Here is a 22,989-nt window from a genome sequence, read left to right as displayed (position 1 = left end):
CTGCAATATATGTTTTGATCACTGGAAAATGAAAGCCCACAAGTGGGATGATTGCCAAAAGACTGAGCAAAGTTTTCCTTTGCTCTGTAGTTCATGTGAAATCTGGTACCTGAGTGGGTGGCAAAGAAACCTTAAAATCTGCTGCAAAACAAGGAGCAGGCAATAATATTGCCACTGGGTAGACTACTAGCGAGTAACCACCAAGAGCAGTCATCACTAAACTTGCAGACAGCTGCTGTTAGACACTGAACACTGTGCAAGAAGAAATGGAATATTTCAACTGCCCTTTCACATGTTTTATCTTTATGTACCTGTATGGAAGCACCATTCAGATCAGAAAATTTTACTTCTAAAGCATCCAAGAAGACTCTTGGGTAAGCTCTTGCCCCAAGGTTTACTGCATACAGGCTATAAAAGGAGTAAGATGTTTCTGGGAGGAGGCAGGGAGAGAAGAGTTTATTCACAGCCTAAGTGGACTAGAGGCTGCACTGCTGCTGCACAGTGCAGGCACCAGACTTTCATCGAATTCCTGATTCAGCTCAACCCCCCCATGGCTGAAGTACAGGATGGTCTTTTACCAAAACACATAATTTAGATTGAAGCAAAGAATACTCAGTGATGGCATGCAGGGGGGGGGGGGGGGAATAATCTCACACTCACTGCTTGAAGGATTTTCTTTTTCAATTTAAAGTTTGCTTAGTTTCAGCTTTCAGCCACTAAAAATCCTGTGTATATTTATTCCATGAAGCTCTCTTAGACTTCTGGGTTTGTTACTCAGAGCTGCACATGGAAATGGCAATCAAGTCACCTCTGCAACTCGAGAGAAGACATAGATCTAATTCCAATCCCTAATGGTTTCTTCTTGAAACACAGGTGACAAATTTCAGACAGTTTTCAAGTGGCAGTCATAGCAACTGCCAGAAACAGAAGACTCCCTCTTCCTCTCTGATGTCCCCCAGACATGCAAGGATCAAAGACTTAAACAAGGCTTTATGCTTTCATTTTGGGAGAAGCAGTATGAAGTTTTGTTTGGGAAAAGAGGCTAGGAGCTGCCCTTGTTCCTTTTCTGCTGGAGTTGAAGAGTATTACTGGCTATGGTTTTTCAGCTTATCACTTTCAATTACAAATAACCACAATTCCACCTTCAAGTGCTCAGTGAGCCATGAACAGTAACAAAAATACTAAAATCAGGAAAGAAATCAGATACTGCAGTAAGCCCCCTGCTGCCGTGAAAGTGACCATGCAAAGCATCCATGCCACATGCCACTGCAGGTGCAAGCAAGCAGAACTCACAAGAGGGCTGGCAAGATTATCACCATTATCAAGTTAAAATAGTTTCATACAGGCAATGCCAAACTACCAGACCACAAGGCTACCTCATGAAGTAAGAGGTCAAATGAAACCAACACAAGAGAAAAAAACCAGTATGCAAACACTGTAAATTGTGGAAAACTCTACAGTTCCATTTTGACTGAGGGTATGGGGGCAGGTGAAGGTGAGGAGAGACAGGGAGTGGAGCACTGCCTTAGGAGGGACCTGGGTTTTTTAGTTTGGAGAAGACTGAGAGGGAATTGAATTAATGCTTATAAATATGCGAGGGCTGGGTGTCAAGAAGGAAGAGACAGGGACAGCCTCTGCTCCCTTGTGTCCTGTGATAGAACAAGGGACAATGGATGTAAACTACACTACAGAAAGTTCCACCTCAACATGAGGAAGAACTCCTTTACTGCAAGGGTCTCAGAGCACTGGAATTGGCTGCCCAGAGAGCGGAGTCCCCTTCTCCGCAGACTTTCAAGCCCTGTCTGGATGCATCCGTGTGCAACCTGCACTAGATTAAGGTCCTGCTCTGGCAGAGGGGTGGGATTTGATGATCCCCAGATCTTCCAACCCCTAACATCCTGTGAGGTGAACAACTCTGCAACTGAAATCAGTATAATCACTGCCATATGTTAAATATATGAATGCAATTATTTCAAAGCAAGTAAGCAACTCTTTCCAGTACTGTATGGAAATCACAAGTTCCTGTTACTGATCTGAGTGCAATACTGCAATTGAGATAGAGGAGGGGAGAAAAAAAGTTGCTTTCAAATTCCACACAGTACAACAGAGTATGTTACAATGCATTACCTGTAACAGGAACTAGCAGATCTCACTCATGAAAGCTGACTCAGCATCACACACTGGATATTTTGTTTATTTTTTTAACCTTCTGAACAGTTCTAACCTATTGGTTTTGCTTGTTCACCTTTTCAGCTCTTGCTCGCGCTATGTCCTTCCAGAGAGAGAGACCCACATGAAGGCAATATAACACTCAATCTTATAAGCATATAACTTTATGAAGTGTTGAGGTCTGTTAGTCATAGCAGCAGACATTTCCAAACTCCACAAACAATTTGAACTCCTATGTTTAACCTCCCTGTGTGCTTTAGGAGGTAATTCAGTATACTGGTTTAACAAGAGGAACTGGACTCAGGCAAACATGAGTCACATTTCCCACGACAACATTTCTGCTCTATTGCACATGTAGCCATGTCAGAGAAGGGAAATTCTGCTAGGGGAATGCAGTAACATGCATGTCAAAATTTCCATGTAGGTAGATTAATGCACTCTTAAGAAGAGCACTATGTTTATTTTCTTCAACCTTAGCATCATTGCTGCTCATAGCAGTGCAGACAGCTGAGGGTGGGGAGTTACAGTACGCAAATTTAACAGTGACAATCTGCATTCCCAGCAGTACGTTGCAAAGAGTGGAAAAGACATGAAATAGAGCTCTGGGAGCTTTATTTTAGCACTTTTTAGAAGTGCTTCCTTAGTGTCCTCCTTATGCATGTTCAGCAATTTACATCTACACAACAGGTCACTTAAGAAGCACAGAATCAATCAGATTGGGAAAGACCTTCAAGATTATCAGGTCCAACCTGGCCTAACATGATCTAATCCACCGAGATCATCATCCAGTTTCTCTTTAAACACCTCCAGGGATGGGGACTGCACTCCCTCCCTGGGCAGCCCATTCCAATGCCAATCACTCTTCCTACAAAAAACTTCTTCCTAACATCCAGGCTAAACCTCCTCTGGTGCAGCTTGAGGCTGTGTTCCTTTGTTCCATCCCTGGTTGCCTGAGAGAAGAGATCAACCCTCACTTGGCTACAATCTCCTTTCAGGTAGTCGTAGACAGGATTAAGGTCTTCTCTGAGCCTCCTCTCTCCAGGCTGAACAACCCCAGCTCTCTCAGCCACTCCTCATAGGGCTGTGCTCCAGACTCCTCACCAGCCTTGTCACCCTTCTCTGGACACGTTCAAGCATCTCAACATCTTTTTTAAACTGAGGGGCCCAGAACTGGATAAGAGTTGTCTAAGCTCCTGCACATCAAACTATGTATGTTCAGTACTATTTTTTCTACACAGAAGTTCCACTATTTTTGGAAGGGAAAGTGCTTTCTACACCTAAGATTGTCTATTTATTTTTGTATCCTTCACAACTCTGTAGTAGCTTATCTTATACCCAGGGAAAAACTACTCTGAGTAATTTCCCACTTAGCACTGGATAAAACAACACAAACATGAGAGGTTTCTGTCAATTGCTTCCTGTATCTAGCCAGTTCGATGTTCTGCCCACAACATAACTGAGGACATGAAAAGTGGATTCACACCAAGGCCACACCACAATTAACTGACAAATTGGCAATTCAGGCAAATGTGCCCTCTGAGAATACTTATTTTATGCAGAACTAAGAGCTGTACAGTCATCTTTATACAGAAGTAGACTTGGCAACGAGTAGAGAATCAGTGTCAAGAAAAGGGAACAAACTCTCTACAAATGCAACTTATGGTTAGCTACAAGAACTATTTTTACATCTTAAATGCTGTGAATCCACATCTACAGCTCTTACGTCAACATAGCTGGTGATCCGCTTCCACCCTGAAACAGGCAGTATTCTACTTCAACTCCAGTTACACATTTTCAATACAACTTTTCTAGTCTCCAGAGAGACTAAAATAAAACACTAGACTTTAAGCTCTAGAGGAAAAGGTGGAAAAAACCCATGCACACTAAAATACTGAGACCTAGAGCACTTTCACCCTCTATTCAAACATACACGTTAGGCTGCAAATAGAACTGTATCGCAGAATGGAAGGTGTGATGGTTTGGGTGTTCCCTGCCCCCACACACTTTGGAAATCACCCAGACTAGACTCAGCCAGCTCTGGGAATTTGAATGAAACTTAGAGTTACAGCTGAGCACAATATACAAGCAGATAGTTACAGCATATACAGTTATAGACAGAAATAGACAAGGGAAAAGGGAATACAGAAACACAACAGCCCTCCCAGAAACCTGAGCCCCCAGGAGGGGCTCCCAATTGCCCTTCCACCTTCTCCCACCCCTCTCAACCTTACCCCAGTCCCAAGGAAGAATGGAGGTTCAGCCAGGGGGTTAGGAAGCAAAGTGGATTAATCAGAGAAATGGCAGAGAGGCTAAAGAGAGAAATGCAGCCCAGAGCTCCCAAGCAGAAGTGCCTTATCTATGTTTGGATTCTTGTTCTTATACATCTCAGCAAGCCTATGAGTGTTTTCTCTTTCCCAGCATGCGATCTAAACCTTCTCACTAAAACATTCTAGCTAGGCTCAAACTACCACAGAAGGGCTGGAAGAGACCTCTAAAGGTCATCTAGTCCAACATCCCAACACCCCCCTCCCCCCACACCCAGTCAGCAGAGACATCCTCAACTAGACCAGTTAACCCAGAGCCTCACTAGGGAAGGGCCTCAACCACCTCCTTGGGCAACTTGTTCCAGTGTTCCACCACCCTCATAGTAAAGAACTTGTCCCTAACATAGCTGGACCACATTATGGCTAACTGTACAGTTAATTTGCAGGCCACTAATGAAAACACTGCACCAAAAGTTTTTTGCTTCTTAATAAGGAGAAAAACAGTTTGGGCCAATATAGTCACACTTGAAATAGAATCCAAGTAACTCAGATAAGCACTATTGTTAAAATGGAAAGCTGATATTTGTTCATAACTTTTAAAACATTTTAAGTTAAACAAATGAAAATCCTCCACAAGCTGTGGTTTAAAAGAGAGAGAGAGTTCATGGCTGTTACAACAGCAGTTTCTGGAATACACACAAAATAAATGCAAGTGCATTTGTGACTTGAGAAGCACCAGTCTTGATCATCAAAAATCAAACCAAAGCACAACAAAACAAATGAGCAACAAAAAATCCCACACAAACCCCCTCAAAATAAACACACACACAAGAGAAGAGGAGGCTCAGGGGTGACCTCATTGCTGACTACAACTACCTGAAGGGACATTGTAGCCAGGTGGGGGTTGGCCTCTTCTCCCAGGCAACCAGCAATAGAACAAGGGGACACAGTCTCAAGTTGTGCTTGATACTGGGTAGATATAAGCTGGATGTCAGGAGGAAGTTCTTCACAGAGAGTGATTGGCATTGGAATGGGCTGCCCAGGGAGGTGGTGGAGTCACTGTCCCGGGAGGTGTTCAAGCAAAGCCTGGATGAGGCACTTAGTGCCATGGTCTCGTTGACTGGCTAGGGCTGGGTGCTAGGTTGGACTGGATGATCTTGGAGGTCTCTTCCAACCTGGTTGATTCTATGAACACCCTACAGTTGGAAGAGACTATTCACAATGAGTTTAATATTAATGCCTATACATCCATACATATTTAGTTATGAAGACTCCAAATACCACCACACTATCCTTTGTTCACCTCCAATGAGAAGCACTGTTCAGAAGTGTGGAAGAAAAAGTTCCTAGAGGCCCTGCAAACAACTCAGCATCAAAGAAATAGAACAAGAGAATAATACAGTACTTATTTATCATGAGACATGGTGTGCTTGGTGCATTTCCAGACATTCATTTGGTTTAGTTTCCCATAATTTATATTAATTTTAGTGACATTATTACCAGAAAAGGTTACAGGCAACTTTAACATATACATGCAATTCTAACAAATAGGAAAACCATAACTGCTAACATATTTCCTCACTGGCTGTTCCAAACGACAGTCTACAATTAGCACCCTGCATTGCCACTCAGGCTAAGAGCAGCTTGACAGAGAAGAAAGATTTCTCAATCCCTCTGTCCAGAGGCTACAAGGTCAAAATTGTATGAGAAGTATGAAAAAGTCATGCATCAGCCTCCCTCTCTGGCATTTAAAAGTTACTTAAATTGTATTTTGGCAAGTAATTTCTTCAAGGTTTTTCACACATTAAACCACAAATGTTATGGGTAGATATTAAATTCTCCTATTTAGTTTTCTTCTTTTCTCTGTAAAAAACAGTTACCTTGAGTCACTCCCCCCACCTCGTGTGTAATTAGCTTCATTACTTCCTCTTGATTGCTTTCATCTTCCCAGTATCTTCTACAGGTAGCTCTTTAAAAGAGCAGCTGCAAGTTTTACCAAGGCAACTATTGCTGAGATACTGTTGATGCAAGGAATGAATTATGGAAGAGTGAACTGCTAGGAGTCATGCAGAACTCCTCTCCCTCTTAGGAGTTCCTCTGTGCCCCTTTTCTACTGTCATTTTACCTCTGTGACAAACACAGAAGGCGTAACACCAGTGTTGCTGTGGTTATTGTAGCTCTTTCTCAGTGAAGAAGAAAGGGAAGTAAAAGCAGCTGCTTTTACTTATTGCTTATTAATTAATTTCCAGGGACAGCAACAAGAAGCCTTCCTAGAAAAGGACAAAGAAGGAGTAGGGTGGTGTCAGAGTTGATTCTGTTTTCCTAACACTGAAAAGTCACAGACTCCAGGTTAGGAAACCTAAAAACCTTGTTTGCCTGGAAAGCAAAAAGGAACAGATGCAGAGACAGGGCAAGGTGCAGGCAGTAAGTTTTATTTCAAGAAAGACATGCATGCATAGAAACTGACTTGAGAAAACTGTATTTACACGCAGCATTGCTACTTAAGCAGTCATCCCCTAGACCTAACAGGGCATAATTTACAGAGCTAAAGCTTGGTGGAAGCCTTCTCACAAACACACTGCCATTTGAGATCTGTTTCTAAAATGATGGACTAGCCAGTTCATACTTCAGGAAAAAAGTTATAGACAAAGTTTGCATTGAATTATAAATGGCACTGGTGGTGAATTTTCTTCATAGTAGCTGGTACAGTGCCATGTTTAAGATTTGTGACCAAAACAGTGGTGGTAACATGGGGATGTTTTAGCTATTGCTGAACAATGGTTGCACAGAGACAAGGCCTTCATTGTTTCTCACCCTGTCCCACTAGCAAGTAAGCTGGGGAGGTGCAAGAGGCTGGGAGGGAACACAACTGGAACAGCCGCTGACTGACCAAAGAGATACTCCTCTGCATATGGCACAGTGCTCATTAGCAAGTGCTATGAGGAAGGAGAAGGAAGAGGAGACTTTTAGAGTCACGGAGTTTGTCTTCATAAGTAACCACTGCTTGAGTGAGCTCTGCTTTTCCGAGGATAACTAAACACTAGCCTACCAATGGGAATCTCTGACTGAATTCCTTGTCTTGCTTTCTTTACATGCATAGCTTTTGCTTTACCTATTAAACTGTCTTTATCCTAATCCTATCAAAGTTCAACACCTTGACACTTTTGATTTTTCCCCCATTACACTTGGGCTCAGTAAGCAAGCCACTGGGTGGGGCTGAGCTTCCTACCAGGGCTAAAATCACAAGACTGCTTTAACTCTCTCTGAAAAAGGAAAACCAACAAAACCCCATACTCACATATTTCAACTCAATCAGATCTACAATTTTTAACTAGGCCTAAGTGCTGAAAGACCATGCAACCACGTTTCCTTCTTTACTTACTGTTAGAAGAATGGACAAAATTCTAGCAATTAAAACATCATATGACATTGAAATCAGGGAGGGAGGGTCTTGTGTAATTAAATGTGACATAACATTCACTGAAAATAATCTCATTGGTACAGTAAGAAAAATCCCAAGATATCCAGTTTATTGAGAAAGACTTTAATAAAGTCCTCTTGGCATAAACTTGTTCTCCTTTCCATATCACTATAAAAATATAACAGCATAAAATGTCAGCATTTAGGAATGCTGCCATTTCTTAGTCTACCAAACTACATCTATACACATTTTAGGTCCCACTACTCTGCCACCTCCAGCATCAATTTGCTCTACACTGAAATATAACTTGTCATTATTCTGTGCTCTCCATAGCCTGAACATGCAATTTCACCTGAGATGGAAGTGCTTTGTATATTGACCTACTCACTCACTCAGGCACTTGAATAAGTCAGTTGTAAACAACTGTCATTTGGACACAGATCAATCCAAAGTGCTTGAGTGAACTCAAGTTAAGCAATGCAAATGTTATTACAATCAAACAGAGTAATACATCTAGGAAGAAGGGTCATAGCCACAAAGCAGAATCACAGTATCACAGTATCATCAGGGCTGGAAGAGACCTCACAGATCATCAAGTCCAACCCTTTACCACAGAGCTCAAGGCTAGACCATGGCACCAAGTGCCACGTCCAGTCCTGCCTTGAACAGCTCCAGGGATGGCGACTCCACCACCTCCCCGGGCAGCCCATTCCAGTGTCCAATGACTCTCTCAGTGAAGAACTTTCTCCTCACCTCCAGCCTAAATTTCCCTGGGCATAGCTTGAGGCTGTGTCCTCTCGTTCTGGTGCTGGCCACCTGAGAGAAGAGAGCAACCTCCTCCTCGCCACAACCACCCCTCAGGTAGTTGCAGACAGCAATAAGGTCTCCCGTGAGCCTCCTCTTCTCCAGGCTAAACAATCCCAGCTCCCTCAGCCTCTCCTCTTAGGGCTTGTGCTCGAGATTGTATTCTTACAAGCAATGGCTCAAAAAGAGAAGTCAGCATGCATGGAATGAGCAATCTGATGCATTTTACAGCAATCAATGCAATCCTTCACCATGTATCAGATTTTTCTCCACCAGAACGGGAATGTCAAACCTGAAGGACATGATGTGATGTACGCAGGAGCCATGCACGCCTCCTACAGACAAGTCACACTATCAAAGAGACCACAGAGGAGTGCTAGAGCAAACAGTTTCTTAATCAAGATGATAACCAGCCACTGATTTTTTTTTTTCAACAAGAAAATATGCACTAGGGAGTTGTCTCACCTGGGAGAAAGGCTAAAAAGTGGAAAACAAGGCTGTTTAGTACAACAATGAAATTCCTCCTAGCAATAAAAGCCTGGAAAAAGCTATCAGATGAATCAGAGAAGCTGAAGAAATGATCTTTCAAAACAAAATCTGCTGGTTTTCTTGAAAATATGTAGAACCAAACACCAGTTTCTGAACTTGGTTAAAGAAAAAATACACCTGTGGAGTTGGCCTCTCTTCTAGGCCACGCAGGAGAAGGAGAGACACCAGGCTTACACCAGTGTGATGCATAATGGTCAACCCATTTATTGAAGCTAAGCCTGATACCTATAGAGTGGAGTTTGGTAGAGGGGCCTGTACTTTTGATAGGCTTACAAAGCAGAGTATGGGCTGTCCACATGCACAGGGGCAGACCTGACCAACTATCCCACTTAATCCCCCTTGGCAACAACTTAGCCACAACATTGCCAGCCCTCATCACACAGCTCAGCTAAGATAGCAGCCTCTCTGCCAGCCTCCCAAGGCCACTTTTCTGCAGCTGTGCCTCCTTATCAGCATGACCTAGGCCTGTTCAGTTACTCTGCCTGTTCTTTTCACTTCAGTTCTGCTCAAACCCCGACATGGTAAAGGGTTGGACTTGATGATCTATGAGGTCTCTTCCAACCTTGGTGATACTGTGATACACCAAACAACAAAACCAAACCCCAGTAAGCAACACCTGAGAAAAAAGTAACTTAAGACATAAAATCCTGATGACATGACAGTATAGTTCTTGATATGGAAAAAAAACCAAAACTCCAAATCAAACCAACTAGAACCAACCAAAATACTCCAGAAGAACAAAAACACAAAACAAGTCTCACAAAGAAACCAGGAAAACAACAGAACCAAACGCTCTGTCCCTATGAAACCTGCTCCCCCTTGCACAGCCTTTGCTGCATCCATGCTCACACCCCTGTCCTCTCTGTTTTACTACAACAGTCTATGGAACACTGGTTCTCCCTATCATCTCACATAGCATTTGAAAGACAATGAAGAGGAATAGGATGCAGGCAGAGATAAGACAAGCTCTTTTCCTACAGCTACTCCTTTCCTAAGCCTGTTACCAATGAACTGCCCTTTGTGTGTATTACAGGGCCAGTGTACTGATGATCCTGGGTAATGCATGAACTTGCTCCATGAAGAAAAAAGATCAAACAACTCTTACTCAGATTCTGAAAGATAAGCATGTGTTCACTCTGCCTGATGACACACAGACCACACAACTATATTAGACATTTCCAAAGGAAAAAAAAAAAAGGCAGCTTTGGTTTCTTTAAAATGTTAGCATACTAAAGCAAGGAATTACTTGAAAATAAAGTAAATTCTCTAAAAGTGCACTTACACAGAGCTAGAGATGGTCACAGATTGACATGATTGCAGACTGCAAAGAATAACAATGCTTTTTTTCTGAAAATGTTAGAATACTCATTTTTTCCAGCAGTGAAACTAAAGCTAAACTGTTCACAGGTATCATTAAAATTGACCAAAAGTGTTCCCTACTGAAAACACAAGTACTTTAGTGCTTGGGTGAGGGCTTAGAAACACAGTGCAAGCACAACTGAAGAGTGCAAGGAGTTCTGTCAACAAAACTTGCCCACAAAAACACGAGACATACCTGATTACTGCTCTTTGCAGCAGAGTTGGTCTGAGCTGTATTTGAAGAAAGGGAATCAAAAAAGGCTTGGTCAGCTAATGAGTTACCGCAGGTAATTCCATCTTTTGCACCTTCAGTTATGATCTGAAAAAGTCACAGGATTTTTCATTCTTCCATTAATCAAACTGTGTTGTTTCTCACATTCATGTCATTAGACTTCAAGGTGGTTGCATATACCCTTTTTTAACTCATCTTCAATAGAATCTTTTACAGTGAACTGTAATCTGGATGATTTACTTTCACGACAGAAGGAACCAGCTTGCGTTTTAACAGTGGAAGGCTTTTTTAGCCATGGGTACCTATTTTTCAATTCATTAGGGATTAACAAGGTTGTTGACATTACTACTTGGAGAGTGGGAACTCAGTACTCAAAGGATCAGTTTGAGATAGCAAGTTTGGAAAGCCAAAAGCTACCAGACCATGAGCTAACCAACTGAAGACAAAAAACAAGGTCATGTGAACCAGCACTGTCCTCCCATTCTCTATCATATCACACATTCCCCATGCCCTCCTCCCACCCTCCCTCTTTTTTTTCTTTCCTCTTTAAACAAACACTGCACTAGCCAAAAGAAAGGAGGCTTGTGTGTTAAGAGGAAGCTGCAGGAATTGCAGCCAGGGTCTTCACCTGACAACCTGTAGACACAGATACGGGGCTCTCCCAAGAGTGAGCTAGATTCCAGTCTTTGCTTTGAGACCTCCATTCCATCTCCACCCCAATACACTAGTCTTTAAACAATAAGCCTATCAGCACATAGAGAAGAGACAGCAAAGGCCCTCAGGAAAAAGATCATCTGAGTAGTCCCAGAATTTAGGATCCCACATCCTGAGACCCAGAAAGGGGGTTCCATTCCAGAGATTTCTAAGCATGTGGCAAATAAGCCACAGCCTCAACAGTCCAATTTGTCTTACTTATTTCACTTCTGTATTTGTATCTTCAGACAGGAAAACAATGATTTTTTTCCTTTTGGTGCTCTCATGGCCAAGACACAAAATAGCTCATCTTTTGCAGACCACCAGTATTCACCACAGATGATCTGTCTACTGCATTTCTTGGGAAACCACTACGAAGCACAGTAGTTTTGTATGGCATGTTTGCCCGGGTTTCCCAAGCCAGTTAGAGTTGCTACAATAAGGTTATATGTTCCAAGTATTAACACTGGAAGTTTTATATTTAAGCATTACAGTCTGATTAGTGAACCAGAGGATGGCCTTTTCTCAGTGGTTCTGCTTTCCTAGTGCAGAGCAGCACAGTCACTTACCTCAACATAATCTGTTGGAACAAGTCCTCTCTCACCCTGGCTGTTTCTTCCTTCTAGCCAGCCTCCTCCAACATCCTAAAAGAAGTAGTAACATAGAAATAGTTTTGCTAGATAGGACACAGCACGCTTTAAACAGCTCAGGAGGAAGCACTGTCTTGCTGTCAAAAGCAATGTTTGAAACAGTTATGACTGTATGACATGAACAAAATTGCTTGAATCTGCTGAAGCAGAACACACTCATTTAAACAGAACAAAGACCACAGTTGTTTCACGTAGCTACTGTGGACCTCTGATTTAACAAGCATGAGGTGGGGGAAAACGCTGACTTTCAGCTCTTTTGATCATTTAAGAAACCATAGTCAATTGTCTGGACACAGATTGCATCAAAACATAGCTACAAATATGCTAATTTCAAAGCATTGATTAAAACAGATTAAAAGAAACAAGACTCAATGAATTAAAGTACTGCTAATAACTGTAAAATCTCTGCTTCACTTACTGAAGGCAAAGAAGTGTGTGATGAGTGAGAGCTATAACCCATAAGAATATTAAGGATAACCTTAAGAGATGCAAAGGTCATTCAAGATTTGGAGACACTCTTTCTAGTTTACTATTAATTCTAGAGGCAGGTCTCAGGCTATTAGTTTGGAAAGAACTAAGACCACTCAGCTCTGATCTCAGTAGGGCACCCTGTTATTGCTTGGGTTTTTCCAAAACCCACACCTTCTCCATACACTAAGAAACCTTTGCATTTCTGCAGTCAGTTCCAGAGTCAAGCTAACTCACAGCAGAAAACTGGAACCACATATGCTAGACAGTCACTTAATTTGCTTTTTAATGGAAAGATTTGTTTGTTCACAATTTTGTTCTTTCACTTGGAAATTTCCTTGCATTAAGGAAAAGTCTACGTTTTGAACAGCAAAGAGCTATCAGTTGCTGAAATAAACTTTCATTTGCCTTTTCTCATGTACCTAAAGACACTCAAGAACACAGAAGTAAATAGACACCTCAGGTTATAAATTCAACTATCTTGGTTAAACTGCAAGAGCAGTGACCTCGTGAATCACATTGGAGCCACTGCACTTCAGGGGCAATCATCAATGAACTTTGATGACTTAATGCTATTGCTGTCCAAACCTATCACATCAAAAACGATCAAGAGCCTTTGTGGCAATCTATCCAGCAGTTTTATCATGGACAGCATGAAATAGTTTTACTTGCCTTTAAGTATATTGCCTTAACACAGATGTCTTTCACTGACAGCTAGCTTAAAAGTGGTAAGCCATTTACTTAATCCTACTGTTGTAAAATAACAATGAACTCCTGAATTAATTTAAGCCACTAACTGTGCCACAGCATAGCATCCTATCTCCAGAGCATGCTGGCACAGTACCTGCTCCAAACAGATTTTAGTTCCACTGACCTTAAGTATCAGGACTATAAATGACTGCTAGTTTGAAGCTAGCTAGAATGTTTTGGTGAGAAGAACTAGATTACAGGCTGTGAAAGGAAAACAATGGTGATGTCTACTGCCCTCAGAGTCTTGCAAAGGGGTTTGGGAAGGAGAAATGGAAACATTAGGTAACACTCTTGTCATTTTCACTCACTCTCTGCTTCTGACTGAGCTGCATCTCCCTAACCTCACCTTCCATCTGGCCTAACCCACTTTGCTTCATAACCTTTTGGCTGAACCTCCATTCTTCCTTGGGACTGGGCTAAGGTTGAGAGGGGCAGGGGGAAGGTGCAGGGGTGGTTGAGAGCCCCTCCTGGGGACTCAGGTTTCTGGGAGGGCTGTTGTGTTTCTGTATTACCTTTTCCCTTGAATATTTCTATATATAACTGTAAATACTGTAAATATCTGCTTGTATATTGTGCTAGCTGTAAATAAATAGCTTCATTCATATTCCCAGAGCCAGCTGAGTCTAGTCCGGGTATTTCTAAAGTGTGGGAGGGCAGGGAACACCCAAACCATCACAATGACTAGGCAAAGAGTTAATTCTGCAGAACCCATGCTTCCTATACAGCCAGATAAATAAAATCTGGCATCAAGATCAGGTGGGGTTTTATGTTATCTTAAATGGGAAGTCTTTTCATTGAGCTTTATCACTACACAAAAAAAAATCAAAAGCAGAATCCACTAATGCTTACCTTGTTACCAAGACTAAGAATAACATGGGACAATAAAAGCACACTCAAATTCAAACTGTACACAAAAATCAAACATCAGTGCTCAAAATTACTACTAATTTAAGAACTTCCTGAATAGCATTGCCACAGTGTTTTCAACACTCCTTCCCTGTAACTTGTCCACATTGCTTTAATTATGAAAAGACACAAATTCAGTAAGAGATTTTTGTTCTCAAGTTCTTTGAATAAACTTAGAATGCTGAAGTAATTGATTAAGGAGCACAGAACCTAAAAGGGAGCTTGTGTCAGATTTAAATGCAAGTGGAAAGCACTGAAAGAATACACATAAAACATGGAACACTAGGCACACCAAAAAAAAGGCAACACATTTGAATCTAAAGGGTATCAGCATCGTTGGCTCCTTCCTCTGCCGTGGCACTTAGCCCTGTTTAGAGGGAGACAAAGCTGTGCAAATTCCTTAGTGTGGACACAATCTCAGGAGATCCCTGTCCTCCAAAACTGCTCGCTGCATTTGTTTCCACAAGAAGTATCAGAAAAGTCTTTGCATTTAGTTTATTTGCTGATTCTTCAGGGCTTTCAGCTAACACCTTTTTTCTTCCATCTGCTAGAAGTAGGTCTGGAAAATACACTGAAGCTTTGATTCTGTCTCAGCTATCTTACCGGGTTGGTAATTACAATGATCTCCCCTTCACTGACGGTCAGTTCGTTGTTTCCAGGCTCAGCAGCAAAATCATACATAACACGAGCCTGTATAGGAAAGAGAACATAGCAGTGAGCCTTCCAGCTTAATGAGATTTCATGAAGAAAGCATCAGCACAACTTATTCTTAAGTATGAGAAATAGTAAGTGGGGTAAGGCTGGATGTGAAAAGAGCAACTCAGCATGTAGGAAGCTACCATTTCCTGAATGTGACCTCCAAACTGAACACTAACACGAACCTTACAAGATTAAAATCTCCCATAGAGCTTGTTAGAGATGATCATTATTTTCCAAGAGGAGTCACACTTTAAGACTGCCTGTTCTCTGCCACTTCCAGAACTACTGGTAAGTTCTCTTTAGGGGAATAAGGAAAGGCTTCTAATCTTAGCACACAATCTAATTAATATTTGTTTTAATCTACAAGACGCATGTCAATGCCAGTTCAGGTAATAGGAGCTGTTTCATACAGCAAGAAAGAAACCCCAAGTAAATGCAGATGCAAGTTACCATTGCTGTACACAAAAATTATGTTAAATTGTGGTTTGAGACTCTTTGTATGCAGGAGGAACTATGCAAATAGACAGTATGTTTCCTGCACGTTGACACAAGAGAGGGAAGGAAAAACAAAACCAACTTAAGTGTTTAGGCACACAAAGGCTTTGCTGTCTACTGACTATTACACTACATAATGTTATGTTTGAAACACTAACAAAGTTGTCTTAACATTTAAAGAACAATTCTGCTTCTTAATAATCTTAGGCATTATTATCACTATTTATATATTCCCAAACACCTTTCTGTGGTGGGATTTAAGAAGGCCAAGTGCAGGTTCTGCACTTTGGCCACAACAACCCCAAGCAGCGCTACAGGCTGGGGACAGAGTGGCTGGAGAGCAGCCTGGAGGAAAGGGACCTGGGAGTACTGATAGATAGTAGGCTGAAGATGAGCCAGCAGTGTGCCCAGGTGCCCAAGAGAGCCAATGGCATCCTGGCCTGCATCAGGAACAGTGTGGCCAGTAGGACAAGGGAGGTTAATCTGCCCCTGTACTCAGCACTGGTCAGGCCACACCTTGAGTACTGTGTCCAGTTCTGGGCTCCTCAATTCAAGAGAGATGTTGAGGTGCTGGAAGGTGTCCAGAGAAGGGCAACGAAGCTGGTGAGGGGCCTGGAGCACAAACCCTGTGAGGAGAGGCTGAGGGAGCTGGGGGTGTGCAGCTTGGAGAAGAGAAGGCTCAGGGAGGACCTCATTGCTGTCTACAACTACCTGAAGGCAGGTTGTAGCCAGGTGGGGGTTGGCCTCTTCTCCCAGGCAACCAGCAACAGAACAAGGGGACACAGTCTCAAGTTGTGCCGGGGAAGGTATGGGCTGGATGTTAGGAGGAAGTTCTTCCCAGAGAGAGTGATTGGCATTGGAATGGGCTGCCCAGGGAGGTGGTGGAGGCACTATCCCTGGAGGTGTTCAAGAAAAGCCTGGATGAGGCACTTAGTGCCATGGTCTGGTTGACTGCATAGGGCTGGGTGCTAGGTTGGAGTGGATGATCTTGGAGGTCTCTTTCAACCTGGTTGATTCTGTGATTCTATTGTCTTCTATTAAATTTCTTTCCAATCTAGAAGCACAGAAAGCTCTTAGCAATCACAAAGGGACTGTAATTTCTTATAAACCATTGAAATGGATGTAGAAACCACATACATTTTCTCCCTTGACTCTTCAAAGGAAGATCTAGAATCAAAATTTTATCATTCCATTGGAAGTGGAACATTACATAAACTTCAAACCTGACCTTTTATTTAAGCTTCCCTTCCACTGAAAGAATTCTCATCACACTAGTAGAATTTATAAAAGTCTTATGCCAAAGTATTAAAGAGCAGCAAAAGGGAAAGGTAAACAAAAAGAGTAATCAATTTTCTTAGTGCATCTTGAAATAGGCAAGGCTACGGGGCCTCATCTTCACCTCAGCTCATAGAGAAGTAGGCTTTGCCCCTGCTGATTACCTAACTAAATCCAAGAAAAACTGTTTTCTAATGATGTTACTAGTAACATCAGACTTCATGTATATCCTTAACCTGGAGCTCAAGAAGGAAACACACAACAGAACAAAAAAACCCCACAAAACCACCACATCAAATTGCCCAATTGTTTTTCCATAAAGGTGACAGTAAAGTTATGGTTTCTGTTGAAAGGAAGTTGTATGACTGACAGTAAAAAAACAGCAGACAGGCACTCACCATCAAGCCTTGCTGTCCCAAAATTGCAGGTTGCTGCAGTTCCCACCCAAACATCCCTTCTTCTGACATAGAACCAGAAAAAAACACCCTACAACTTCCCTCTCCCACACTAATTTCCTCAGTACCACATGGAAATACTTCTGACTGGCCAAGAGATGCTTCAATGTAAATAAAACCAGAGCAGAACACACACCACAAAACAAACAAAACACCAACACATGTTTTGGTTCAGCTGACAAAGCTAATCCTGATCCATGTGCACACCAAAGCAAACACTTGGTTTTCCCACTAGAAGAGCACAACGTTGTAGGAAAGTCCCCAAGCACTCTGAACGCCTCCTCGCACGGAAGATTTTCCCTTAGCACTGAAGCTTTCAAGCACTTTCAGATTATGAAACCAAGATGAAGAGAAAAAAACCCAAATAAAAACTTTTCAAAAATAACACTACTTTCCTTCCAGCCCATGAGGTCCCCATGCAAATACAAGATTAGAATCATAGAATCAACCAGGTTGGAAGAGACCTCCAACATCATCCAGTCCAACCTAGCACCCAGCCCTATCCAATCAACCAGACCATGGCACTAAGTGCCTCAACCAGGCTTTTCTTGAACACCTCCAGGGACGGTGCCTCCACCACCTCCCTGGGTAGCTCATTCCAATGCCAATCACTGTCTCTGCCAAACACTTCCTCCTAACATCCAGCCTAGACCTCCCCTGGCACAACTTGAGACTGTGTCCCCTTGTTCTATTGCTGGTTACCTGGGAGAAGAGGCCACCCCCCCACCTGGCTACAACGTCCCTGTCTTACTTAGGCTGCCTTACTTTTTAAGAAGAGAACTGCAATACAAGCACATTTTAAGTAGAGCCATAAAAAGTGCCACCCTCCAGGCACCTCCCTTCAACAGTAGTTGCTAAATGTGCGAGTATCTCCTTTTTACAGCAGGTTACCTACACTTTTCCAGCTCCTGCAAGTCAATTTAACAGTGCTCAGATGCTAAGCATCTGAACTGTGGGGAAAGAAGCTTTGTTAATGAGAGATCCTTCTTAGCTTCTTCAAGTTGTACAGCAGAGTAGTTAAGTTCTTGCTTTTACTCAAGAGCTCATCAGCACAAGGGCAGATTTCACCAGCCTTCAGGAGAACTGGCAAAACATCCCACAGTGACGGACTGCAAAGGTAAGACATAGAATCATAAAATCAACCAGGTTGGAAAAGACCTCCAAGATCATCCAGTCCAACCTAAACCCCAGCCCCATCCAGTCAACTAGACCATGGCACCAAGTGCCTCATCCAGGCTTTTCTTGAACACCTCCAGGGACGGTGCCTCCACCACCTCCCTGGGCAGCCCATTCCAATGGGAAATCACTCTCTCTGGGAAGAACTTTCTCCTAACATCCAGCCTATTTGTGTCTAAAAAAGAAAACAGATGCAAATACTACTTTCTCCAGAGACAGCAGGGAAATAAAGATACTCAGAACAGGCTGGAAGTATTCAGCTTATAAAGAAGACTGGATGAGGCACTTGGTGCCATGGTCTAGTTGAGTGGTTAGGGCTGGGTGCTAGGTTGGACTGGATGATCTTGGAGGTCTCTTCCAACCTGGTTGATTCTATGATTCTAAGGAAACCCAAAAGAGATACATGGAATTTATACATATACATACACATATATATTGTGTATATACATTTATATATACATATATAAATATACATACAATATATTTATTGTGTCAGAGTCTACCCATTCACCATCTCCAGGTGCCTCATTCAAAAGTTATTAAGTAGGGGGGAGGGGGAATTGGAAACAAATAGAGTAACTTTTGTTAGGACTAATACTAAATTCTGAGTATTGAAATAGGATTTTCTAACAAATTGTAAGGACTGTAGAATTAACACCAGGAAGGGTTATTTCTTCTAGGGGTATTTTGTTTCTTAAAAAAAAAAAAAAAATTAAAAAGCCCTCCCACAATGAAAATCAAAACCCACACAAAACTTGTTAAAATAGCTGGTGTCTTTCATATTTACTTCTGATATGTAAAAGGATCAAACAATCCAAAAAATACAGAACTACTTCAGAGAGTCAAGCATTCTTTTAGAGGAATTCTGGGCCCCCTAGTTCAAGAGAGACACAGAGCTGCCTGAGAGAGTACAGTGTAGAGCCATAAAGATGATTAAAGAAAGGGAACATCTCTCTTGTGAGGATAGCCTGAAGGAGCTGGGGCTCTTTAGCCTGGAGAAGAGGAGACTGAGAGGTGACCTCATCAGTGCTTACAAATATGTAAAGGGTGAGTGCCAAGAGGATGGAGCCAGGCTCTGCTGGGTGATGCCCAACAACAGGACAAGGGGCAATGGGTGAAAGTTGAGGCAGAGGAAGTTTCATATAAAGATGAGGAGGAATTTTTTCCCTGTGAGGGTGACAGAACACTGGAACAGGCTGCCCAGGGGGGTTGTGGAGTTGTCTTCTTTGGAGATGTTCAAAACCTGCCTGGATGCGTTCCTGTGTAATCCGGTCTAAGTGATCCTGTTCTGGCAGCAGGGCTGGACTGGATGATCTTTAAGGTCCCTTCCAGCCCCTATCATTCTGTGATTCTGTGAATAAAGGCCACTGATTCATTTACAGACTGCTGCAAACATGCAAAACAAGCAAGAATTGTTGACCTATAAGAAACTCAGTTTCTTTCACTGGGTGCACATATTTCTCCCCTCCCCCCGTGTAAGAGGGAAGAGTTGGCATGTGTTGCTCAGCTGTTACAACAGGCTCATAATCACTAGGTTACTGGAGATGAGATCCAGGGGAAATGGGGCTTGTGAGTATGCACATGAGCAGTAGGGAAAGATGGTGTGTAACAGACTCCAAAATAAAGAAGGAGCTCCATTCTCCTTTGTTCAGCCTTCTGGGACATCCTGGCCATACATCACAGAATCCTGAACCCATACCTACCTAGAGATGAGGTAGCTGGGTTGGAGAGGCACCAGTCTTACCACCATGATAGTGTGGTTCCTGCTGGGGACGCTGACCTCAAGATAAGTGCCTGCCAGCCCTGCAATCTATGCATCTCAGGAATTTTGCTTGTCAGTTGGATAGGGTGAGTATATAACCTGCTCTTTGATCAATAGAATTACTCAGCATTCCTTGTCATATACCTTTCTCTCTATGATTTCAGTATTTGAGCTATAAGCACTGTAGTTTCCAGTATACCTTCCTCTTTATGGTTTTAGTATTTGAGCTATAACAAAGTGTTGCAACTGTACCCAGAGGGGGTTACCCATGTGTGAGAGCATTCCCTGGTCCCCAAAGAACTCACTGGAACACCCCCAGCTCAAGATACAACTGGTTCTGGATTCTGAAGTTGTTTTGGTTTAGATCCTTTGAAAATAAAGTACTGCCAACCCAAAATATTTAACCACTTAACTGACCAGAAAGCAGAGGTGGTCGCTGTACTGCGCACCTGCCACCTCCCTTTGCTCATGTGGCAGTGAAGCCCCCACGCCTCCACCAGGAATTTGTAACAAATCCTGACCACTTACCTCATGCTCCCTCTCATAAAAGCAGGGCAGCATAGAATAAGTGTAACCATGATACAACACTGCCAAGAAGGAAAGGGCTCTCTGATCCCCAGCATCTCTGCAGCTCCAGCATATACTGCAGTTTCTCTGGACTGAGAGGGAGCTGGCAGTTTTCTCTGCAAGTGGAGAAAACAGAGGAAACCAGCAAGAATTCCTCCTTAAAAGAAAATAAACTTTGTAATGGATGACCTGGTCGAGGGGATTGAGTCCAGCATCAGTAAGTTTGCAGATGACACCAAGCTGGGAGCAGCTGTTGATCTGTTGGAAGGTAGGAGAGCCCTGCAGAGGGACCTGGACAGGCTGGATGGGTGGGCAGAGGCCAATGGGATGAGATTGAACAAGGCCAAGTGCAGGGTTCTGCACTTTGGCCACAACAACCCCAAGCAGCGCTACAGGCTGGGGACTGAGTGGCTGGAGAGCAGCCAGGAGGAAAGGGACCTGGGGGTACTGATAGATAGTAGCTGAAGATGAGCCAGCAGTGAGGAAGTTCTTCACAGAGAGAGTGATTGGCATTGGAATGGGCTGCCCAGGGAGGTGGTGGAGGCCCTGTCCCTGGAGGTCTTCAAGAAAAGACTGGCTGAGGCACTTAGTGCCATGGTCTAGTTGATTGGATAGAGCTGGGTGTTAGGTTGGACTGGATGAGCTTGGAGGTCTCTTCCAACCTGGTTGATTCTATGATTTAGACTGTGATAAGGAGAAGAAAATAGAAAGGAATGCAGCAATTCTCAGTGTTGTGCTGGCATTCTTTGGAGCTGGCTTTACCTGCTGTAGTTATACACCTTGACTGTGATTTCCCAATTTACAGATTTACTGACTTCCTACAGAGTGAAGCCTCTCCAATTCCAGAAATTCTAAGCATTGCAATCAATCACTCTTACTGTCTTTTCAGAATGACAACAGTAACCATGCCTAAGCATATAAAAATACAGAAGATTCATCACATTCCCACTGAAAAACAGCACCTAAATAAGCAAAAGTATTCATTACACCTCTGCTAGCCTGGAACAGAGCTAGCTTTTTTTCATTACTTATTTCTCATCCCACAACATTAAAAACCAAGAGGCAAAAAAAAGAACCAAGAACACCTGCCAATTTATTTCTGCAGGCACAAGACTATGCAACTGTAACTGTTGGGGCGTGTCAGTCTTAGCATAAATTAAGTGGGAAAGAGGCTGGCTGGCAAAAGTCGGTAAAAGAGAATTCCAAGGGGTTACATTTATCACTACACTCAGTTTCTAAAGGAGCATGCAAAATCCCTGCACACATCCCCATTCACTGGCTATTCTGTATTGCCCCCAGTCCTGAAAGAGGAGCTAAAGCTATTTCTAGTAAGTCGAATCCTTCTGCCTTTTCTCAGGTGCTTCACTCAAGAGATGCTAGGCTCAGATGGCAGAGTAACTTACCCTCAGGTCTGACACATAGGAGGTGCCCAGGTACACACTTGCCTGTGTTACAGCTCACCTGCAGCAGGCTAGCTCTTCCATAGAAAAGGCAATGAAAATCACTGTGCATTCCTGGCCAGCTGTGAGCTGGGATAGGTATAGGCTGGATGTTAGGAGGAAGTTCTTCAGAGAGAAAAAGCCCATTGGAATGGGCTGCCCAGGGAGGTGGTGGAGGCACCATCCCTTGAGGTCTTCAAGAGAAGACTGGATGAGGCACTCGGTGCCATGGTCTGGTTGACTGGATGGGGCTGGGTGCTAGGTTGGACTGGATGATCTTGGAGGTCTCTTCCAACCTGGTTGATTCTATGATTCTAAGAAGAACAGCTAATGCACATCAGTTGTACCTGCAGCAGCTTGTCTAATTGTTTCCCTGTCTAAACCTCTGTTGATAAGAATGATCAATGACCTACACAGTTCATGTTTACTCTTGTAAAGTAAAATGGTTTTGTAATGCTGGACTTCCTGATGCAGAACTGCTGTGAAACAACTGAGTATGTTTTACAGCACTAAAACTGGAGAAGCCACTCAAATCAGACATACCTTTGAAAATGCTTTCCCTACATACAGGCCTTTATTAGATTAGAAAGACCTTACGAGGAGAGGCTGAGGGAGCTGGGATTGTTTAGCCTGGAGAAGAGGAGGCTCAGGGGTGACCTTATTGCTGTATACAGCTACCTGAGGGGTGGTTGTGGCCAGGAGGAGGTTGCTCTCTTCTCTCAGGTGGCCAGCACCAGAACGAGAGGACACAGCCTCAGGCTGTGCCAGGGGAGATTTAGGCTTGAGGTGAGGAGAAAGTTCTTCACTGAGAGAGTCATTGGACACTGGAATGGGCTGCCCGGGGAGGTGGTGGAGT

General features: G+C 43.0%; 1 protein-coding gene across 2 annotated transcripts in view; it reads right to left on the bottom strand.

Moving 5' to 3' along the window:
• SNX9 (sorting nexin 9) overlaps positions 1 to 22,989 on the bottom strand; it is a 71,787-nt gene that overhangs the window by 33,712 nt on the left and 15,086 nt on the right. For both annotated transcript variants that reach the window (XM_064169289.1, XM_064169290.1), the window contains exons 2-4: positions 14,869 to 14,955; positions 12,061 to 12,135; positions 10,763 to 10,885 (exon numbers count right to left, since the gene is read on the bottom strand). In XM_064169289.1, coding sequence (XP_064025359.1) covers positions 10,763 to 10,885; positions 12,061 to 12,135; positions 14,869 to 14,955 — 285 coding nt within the window. The remainder of the gene's footprint in view (positions 1 to 10,762; positions 10,886 to 12,060; positions 12,136 to 14,868; positions 14,956 to 22,989) is intronic.

This window comes from Pogoniulus pusillus, chromosome 31 (genome assembly GCF_015220805.1).
Source record: "Pogoniulus pusillus isolate bPogPus1 chromosome 31, bPogPus1.pri, whole genome shotgun sequence".
Classification (NCBI taxonomy): Eukaryota; Metazoa; Chordata; class Aves; order Piciformes; family Lybiidae; genus Pogoniulus; species Pogoniulus pusillus.
Note: the sequence above shows the minus strand (reverse complement) of the source record. Positions and strands in the feature narration are given on the sequence as shown.